The sequence below is a fragment of the Adiantum capillus-veneris genome, chromosome 12, assembly GCF_014529385.1.
Source record: "Adiantum capillus-veneris isolate H3 chromosome 12, ASM1452938v2, whole genome shotgun sequence".
NCBI classification, from domain to species: Eukaryota; Viridiplantae; Streptophyta; class Polypodiopsida; order Polypodiales; family Pteridaceae; genus Adiantum; species Adiantum capillus-veneris.
Genome location: NC_140942.1, coordinates 24,889,339 through 24,897,543, shown reverse-complemented (window position 1 = coordinate 24,897,543; position 8,205 = coordinate 24,889,339). Strand labels below are relative to the sequence as shown.

General features: G+C 40.9%; 1 protein-coding gene across 1 annotated transcript; it reads left to right on the top strand.

The window, feature by feature from the left end:
• The first annotated feature begins 5,419 nt into the window (after positions 1-5,419).
• Positions 5,420-7,402, top strand: LOC147445464 (glutathione S-transferase U20-like). Its single transcript, XM_086524984.1, has 2 exons — positions 5,420-5,786; positions 6,890-7,402. The coding sequence occupies exons 1-2, from the start codon at positions 5,460-5,462 to the stop codon at positions 7,265-7,267; spliced, it is 705 nt and encodes a 234-aa protein (XP_086381110.1). The 5' UTR covers positions 5,420-5,459; the 3' UTR covers positions 7,268-7,402.
• The last annotated feature ends 803 nt before the right edge of the window (positions 7,403-8,205 follow it).

The following is an 8,205-nucleotide window of genomic DNA, read 5'->3' as shown; positions in this document are numbered from 1 at the left end:
TAGGTCTCATATTCTTATTGAGTTCATGACATTCATTTTTCCAATGGTCATCCACTCCACACTTGTGAAAATTTCCACTTTTTTGTTTGGGCCTTGGCTTGACCATAGGTGGTCTCGCCCCCTGGTTTGCAATAGAATAAGTAGATGTTGTATCAGTGGGTGCTTAACACATTGGCTTGATAGGGACTAGCGTAGGTTGGTTATACCACTCTTCTTATATCCCCATTGTTATTGAACTAGTCTTAGGATATGGAGTAACGGGTACTAGCACATGCTCCTCCGTTTGTTCCTCAGACACCACGTAATTGATCGATATAGATCTATTCCCTAGAAGTGGCAGTTACATGCCCAATACTGGTTGTGGTCGCTCCACATTAATGGGGATCTTTGCATGGGTGCCATATTCGGCGAGTATCTATACATGGGTTGCCCATGTGGCCTCATTGACACATAGTGGAAATTTTCATCATATTTAGGCTTATAGTAGCACTCGTTTGTCTCATGATTTGTCCATTTTCCATCAATGGTGCACCAGTTTAACTGCCTTTTTTTGTCCCTGATTTGGTCCTTACATTGGACCTTGCATTGGCATTATTTGCATGTTGATCATCATATTGCTCATGCGTTTAAGTATGTCCTCTATCGCATTGGCAGGAGCTGCCCCAACTAATCCTACTTGATATGGCATAGTGGATTTGTTTTGCTCGCTCTGTTTATCTTTAGCTTTGCTTTCCTCATTGAAGATCTCACAATTATCACTCAAGTCAATCACATTTAGACTGCACGCTTCGCAAGCTATGCAAAATAGCATGCAAATTTGTGTTTAATAGACCCTCTAGAAATAGTGAGACTAGTCTTTCCTCCATCGGAATCTCCAACTTTGGGCATCTATCAATGTACTGCCTCATTTGACTCACGCTATCTCTGACAATTTCTCCTTGTTTTTGTTTGAAACTATAGATTTGTGCCACAGTACTACGTTTTATGCCTATTTTAGAACAAGTAACGACAAATCTCATCGCCAAAGTTGGTAACTCGGTTATCGATCCAGGAGGTATGGTCTAGAACCAACTCAAGGCTTTGCCGTGCAAGGTCATCCCAATTCCCTCAAACTGTGTATGGAAATTTCCATTATGCGCTCAACTCTCAAAACTTGTATGAAGCTAGCAAAATGGGCATATGGGTCCTCTATCCCGCTATCTTTTTTAACCCACTTTTGGAAATCTGTTGATCTGACTCTACGATTGTGTTCAACACCCACTCTCTCCTTTCTAGCCGGTGTTTCTCCCATTAATCCCTCAAGCCAGCTGTTTGGTAAGTGTGACTCATGTGGACCTCTTCTCGTCTTCATGTCACTCATTCCTCCCCTTTTAAAGGTGGTTTTTGCCTTTCTTTCCTTGTTGGCATCATTGAGGTGGCTACTCCTTGCTGCACTTCCTCATTGATTGGCCATGCTATCATAAGTTCTAGCATTTGGATCCACATCCCGACCAATTTCATGTATGGTTTTCATGATCACTTCACAAATTGAGTGTCTGTTGTACTTGGTTTGTTCAATATCTTTCGGAGTGATCATGACAAAATTATTATTGTAACAATCCCTAAAGAGATGAGCGAGAATTTATGCTAATCTCTTTTTCTTGATTTTGAAAATGTATACAATTTTCAAAGGCATCGGTTGTCCTAATCTGGCACCGGGTAGTCCATACATAATCCGTAATATTGTTTTCTTTCCAACAATAAACTCCAAGTCTTGGGTTATCAGTGGGGATGTGTTTCAATGGTTTAGCATCTATTAACTCGTATCCTTCTAATTTTGACACGAGAGGTCCCTCCTTTACAGCCTTATCTAGTATTAGAGTATCAACCTCTAATCCCCATTTATCCACAGAATCAAGGTCTTGTATCTTGAGATATTGACCCCATTTCGGTCTACATAAAGGTCGTCTTGTTTGTTTGCCCTAAACTCCCCTTCAAAATCGATGGGTTGTCTATCCTCACTACAAACTCCTCATTTGGGTCCAAATAAATATGGGCTTCGTACTTGTTGGTCTTGAGGAAATTCAAGATGTGCTTGAACTTCAGAGAGGTCCCAATTCATGATTGTGTCAAAAAAGAAGACATATCTGAGTTTGAATCGGAGTAAGTGTCTGGCACTTCTTCCGCAATAGTTTCTAATGGTCCCCCTTGATTTACGCTCTCTTTTGTGGACGCTCTGTTCTTATTCTCTCCTAAGTCAATTAGTCTCAAGGACTCAAGGACTCTCTATCTAATCAGTCCTACAAAACTAAAGCTCCCGAGGTCCTTACCGAGTATCCCTACTCTCAAACACCTCTCGGCCGTGATAAAGTCAGAAAGTGTGTTACTCTAGCCGAAACTAGAGGAAGTAATGGAAATTTAAGTGAATACTTTGGGATTTTCTCTAGTCTAGGTTGCCTCGTCCTCGGCAACAGTGCCAAAATATCGGCTAGCTGCCAAGCCTCACCATATCCATGCTAGCAAAGTGAGAACCATAGGCATAAAAATCTTCAATCCGTGGGACATAGCTGACCCAACTAGCACATGGAGGCTACAAGAGATTGTTAATCTCTTAAAAACCCAATTCTAAGCCGTTCCTACCAATCTCAGTCTCAAATGTGTATCAGACATCAAAAGCTACTTTTCTTCTTGCAAGCTTGATCCGATGATTTGGCATAGCTATGAGTCTTTGAATGCAACGAAACTTTATGCCTAGTATGAGCAAAGTATCCTTAACGCTCTCGTGCGCTCAAATGTCATTTCTGACACTCGGAAAAAATCACGCCTAAGATAAACAACCTATTTTAGGTCAGTTGGTTTTGGCAGCCGAAGCACTCTACAACTTCCTCTAGACATGCTCTACCTATTCCTAAGGTCAAAAACCAATTTTGGTGCGTGTATTGTGCATAGGGAGTAAAAGCAACTTGTAGACAACACGACTAACAACACACTTTCATTGCTAGAAACTTATGTTAAATAGAAGAGCTTTCACCTGCAAACGTGTTGGTATGATCGAAATAGCAATGCAACACCGTACGAGAGAGACACAAAGAATCAAAGAAACAGTAGACTCACGTTGAGCTTCTGCAGTAAATGCTTACTTTCATTATCCAAAAACTTAGGTTTTGATTACAAAAGTTGACTTTTATACCTAAGCTAAGGTTCAAAGAATGGATTCCTAGCTATTTGGGCTCAATACAAGGTTTAAAAAATTGCATATGATTACAAACTTGGAGACCCTCAACCCCTTTAGACTCATTGGCAATCAATAATGGTACAATGGCTTTGCACTTTGCGGGATTTTTCAGTAATGCAAAGGGGTTTTATACAATCGGTTGTCTTTAAAAAAACGAGTGGTGTCCCTTTTGATGCTCTTTCTCTGGCTCTTGTTAGCTGAGCGGCTAACCGTGGACTTATTTCATATAGGGAGCTTGCCTAGATAAGCACGTTATTTCTAGCTTCAATAGTGTAATTATTTGTTTCGATTTCACCAGAGCTCTATGAATTTGACACCTCACTGCTTAAGGATTAGAAAAATACCACCTGTCTCATTTCTTTCATCGGTACAATCATTTTTTTCGTTCACTTCAAGGTAATAGTTACAAGTATACTTGATGCACTATGTGTATGTGCCAGAGTCCTCTAGTTATTACTCATATTGCGTTGTTAAAGGTTACGAACATGGAAATAGGGTTGAATAGCCATAAGATCTTGAACATTAGTTTTGAACCATTTGTTGAGACGAACTTTGATGATCTGAGGGTCAGAAGATCTGATGGCCTACCATATACATTTGTGTGGTAATCTTTTAAATTTGTTGACAAACCACGTACATTATAGAAGTTGTAGATATCTATCAGTGCTACCAATGGTCTGCCCATGCCCTAGGCGTGTGCTTTCAAGAGATTATTAATAATACATCAATACACATAATGCAATTATAACAAGGGCCTATTTTAAAAAAATCCCACCCCCTCTAATGTATACATAAAAGTATGCATTTTGGACTATTAATGCTCAAACATAATCAAGTGGCGATTCTAGTGCACAAAGCAAAATATATGAAGATTCTTCATCTATAATTCATAAAAAAGGCATCTAAAACTTGATGTATGCAGAGCTAATATTAATGAAGACATACTGATAGTAATCAAACACCCCATTGTAGATTGTGTTTCAAAGCTTTGCTTCGGTTGTGATGCTAATTAGTTAACCATGAGACTAGATATGCCAAGTTGTTTTCCTTACTTAGGGTTTACTACCTACTTCTAAGAGAAGTGCTAGTGGGTAGCTCATGGATAGCCAGCTCGTGGTGTATTATGTTATCATGCTGCTTGATGAAGCACATGAAAGAACAATACAAATTGATGTCCTCTTTGGACTGTTGAAGGAACTAGTAAGGTGGAAAAAAGATTTTTCTCTTATAGTCACCTCACATACATTTGACGTTGAGAAGTTTTCTGAGTACTTTCTTGATCGTAACATTTTCAGTATTCCAAGAACAACATTTCCTGTCAAGATTCTATATGCAATGCAACTAGAGAGTGACTGTCTAGATGCTTATTACTGTTATGCACGTACATTTAAGTGAGCCAAAATGTGAGAACCTTCTCTTTTTATCAGGACATGAGGAAGAAATTGATACAGCGTGCAAGAACTTCTATGAGAGAATGAAGGGGTTGGGTCCCAAAGCTAATTATAGTTCTAGCTTATAGTGCCCTTCCTACTACTAAAATACAAAAAGGAATTTTTGACCCACCACCACTTGCAACAAGGTAAGGGATGGTTGTGACCAACATTATAGAGGCCTTTTTAACCATTTGATAGAATCTACAGGTAGTAGATCCACATTTTGCTAAGAAAATGTCCATATTCCGAAGCTTGGGTTTGATTCACTTGTCATCACGCCCATTTTTCAAGCTTCTGCAAAGCAAAGAGCAAGGCAAGCAGGCAGAAGGGGACCCGCAAAGTGCTTTTGCTTGTGCACGAAGAGGATGTATAGGAATGAAATGTTGCCAACAACAATGTCTGAAATTCGAAGAGTAAATATGGGTGACAATACAACTTTGCAGCTCAAGGCTATTGGCATTAATGATTTATTCTCAGCCCTCCTATCACACATGGGCGGCGGACAAAGGTGGAAAATATACATTGAAGTGCCATGCCTTTGGTGCCGACAATTCAAACCCGTCTTCGTTTTTCGCGGATGTCTGCTTTTCAACATAGATGGGCGAGGGCATCGGGTTGATTTGGCTGAGCAACGGACACGTGTCACGAACCAAGTATGACTAGTCACTAGTCAATGCTCCGTGCGTTTACAACACCTACGCTGACCGAAATATGTCAGGCCTGACGTTGAGCGTCGAGGCTCGTTAAGTAGCAGCTGCGTGGAAGCAGAGCGCTGAGAGAGAGAGAGAGAGAGAGAGAGAGAGAGAGAGCTCATGTCTTCCAGCGTGAAGGTGCTCAGCGCTTGGCGCAGCCCATTCGGCGTTCGGGTTCTCATCGCTCTAAAGGAGAAGGGTGTTGAGTATGAGTATATTGAAGAGGAGGACCTATTGGAAAATAAGAGCAAGCTGCTCTTAGAGTCCAACCCTGTGTACAAGAAGGTCCCCGTGCTCATCCACAACGGCAAGCCCATTTGTGAGTCCCTCATCATTTTGCAGTATATCGATGAAACCTGGCCTTCACATGACAACAATGGCTTCCTTCCACCGGATCCTTACGAACGCGCCATCGTTCGCTTCTGGGCTGATTATGCTGACAAAAAGGTAGATTGCTGCTCAAACATAGGGCTCCTTATACCAGTTTGAATGTTATTTCAACTACTGATGAATTGTGTGCTTGTATTGAGTGACGCATTTTTGTGTGGGATGTCATGTACTGGAACAACGTAAGCTACAGGTCTGTGGTAAGGGCCTTGCTTGCGAGACGAGGTCCTCATACTTGGCTTTCATCAAGCATTGAATCTCATGTCAAGGGAATGCTCAATTTGTGTCTTATTTGTGATCCGAGGGCGGATGTTTTGTGGAGTATGCCCATTGTCTTTGGGCTGATACATGCTTGTATGAATAAAAAGTTAATCTCGAAGCGGACATTCAATTATAGAAATAATAGCATACCAACAGGACCAGGTTGATCCATGCGATGTCCAAACTAGTACGCTAGGTGCCCGATCAATTGTACTGTAGACTGACCAGCTATTGTTTTGGGAAAATTTTGGTTCTTTAGGCAAGTATTGCCACATGGCCCATGGGGCAAGGCCCAAGGGTGTGGAGCCAAAGTCTAAGCCTCTCATGCTGCAAAATTTCCATTTGGGCCTTTCAACTTTGGTATCCTAAGCTCTTGTCTAGGACCCCTCTTTCTTTCATTGTGTCGTTCTAGCTTTGGCTAAGTCTATTTCATAATGTGCTAACATCGGATTGTACTAGCGTCAGGCGATCGGACATGTCAACCCTGATCAGAACACAATGTTGCAAGTGAACCTCGTGGGCATTATGCCAGTCTAAGCTCGCAATTGGTCATTGGATAGGCTTGGTCTCCCTAATAAAAGTAGCTTCTGGTCATGTTGGCATTGCATGCATATTGCTTTCTGTGGATTGCAGTAACGGTTAGATTACGTATGGTCCTGAAAGGAATGCATTGGACGTGTGCATGGTTCTTCTTTGGCAGAGCTAGTTAGTTTGACACACAAACACACGTGCACACACACACACACACAGATATATATATATATATATATATATATATATATATATCTGTGTGTGTGTGTGTGTGTGTGTGTGTATATATATCTATGTAGGTATACACAAACACACATACATTCATATAATTTTCCAAAAGGGTCGTTTATTTGACTATTGATCCTCCACAGATTTTTGAAGCAATTCTTCTTATTTGGAAAAATGCCAAGGGAGAATTGGTGGAACAAGGCAGGAAGATTATGAAAGAGAGCATGGCAACACTCGACAAAGCTTTGAAGGATGTTGTTAGAGGTGGACCTTATTTTGGAGGCGAGAACATAAACTTGGTGGACATTACCTTGGCCACTTGGCTGTCTTGGATTGAGACCGCGGAGACATTTGGAAACTTCAAGTCATTGGAAGAGAACATTTGCCCATACCTCTGTGAGTGGGCTAAGCTGGTGGTCCAACATCCGAGTGTCAAAGAAGGCCTTGCTACGATACCTACCCAGAAGGTCCTTGAGTCTGCTCGTGAGACAAGGAAGAAATATTTTGGTATTTCAGAATGACCTCGCGCATGAGACATTCCCCCTTCTCAAACTGCTTTACCACATTGAGATTTCCAAGTTTATTCTCCTACTTCCTTAGTGGCAAATAAAAGGGACTTATGGCTTTATGCAAATCCCTTCAATCCCGAGGGATTCATTATTACCTATATTGAGACATCACATGCGTACAACCCTTGAACCAAAACTCCCCTATATACGAAACCATGCATACTACTCAACCCCTATCTACGAAAATCTTTTAACTTACATAAACCCCTATGTATGAGTTTTCGAATATTTATAAGTCCCCCCTACCTTACACGTACTAACCTATAATTTCCATCTTGAATGTAAAGGATTGCCTATTTTAGCTCTATTAGTAGAGAACTTTGTTACAGGAGTTCCAAATTTGGAAGAATATGTTATTCCAATTGTAGATTTCATATGGGTGACTTGGACAATGTGATTGCTAGTGAAGAGGATAACCACATACAGTTTTTCACTCCAAAAGATGGGATTGCATGTATTGCAAAGCCTATCTCCAATGACTTCCTCTTGTAAAGCTCACAAGGGTTTCTTTCTCAGCATGTATAGCCATGTTCATAATCAGTAATTTGAGGATTTTACTATGACAAAGATGATGAAAAGAGAGCACAATGAGGGAAAATGAAGTTAGTGGCTACTACACTGACAATGGGGATGGTGAGGAGAATTTGATAAGCCCTCTACCTTCACAACATAGCAGTGGTCATTGGGAGGAATTAGATCTACAGAGAGCAGACTCTAGCAAGCAATGTGTCTTGGATAGCTTCTAAATATCCTAAGAAATCTTCACATCAAGATGCACCCACCAGCATAGCTCCCTAGCATGGAGGTTTTGAAGGTTCAATCATGATCAGGAGCGCAAGTATTAAAGGCGGTTGGCAATTTGCTCGGCAATGGATTGCTTTTGAAGGAGT

Excerpts from the sequence above, each read along its gene's own strand:
- LOC147445464 (XM_086524984.1), top strand. The coding sequence starts at position 5,460 with ATGTCTTCCAGCGTGAAGGTGCTCAGCGCTTGGCGCAGCCCATTCGGC. Across the intron at positions 5,787-6,889 it reads CTGATTATGCTGACAAAAAG|ATTTTTGAAGCAATTCTTCT; the intron begins GTAGATTGCTGC and ends GATCCTCCACAG.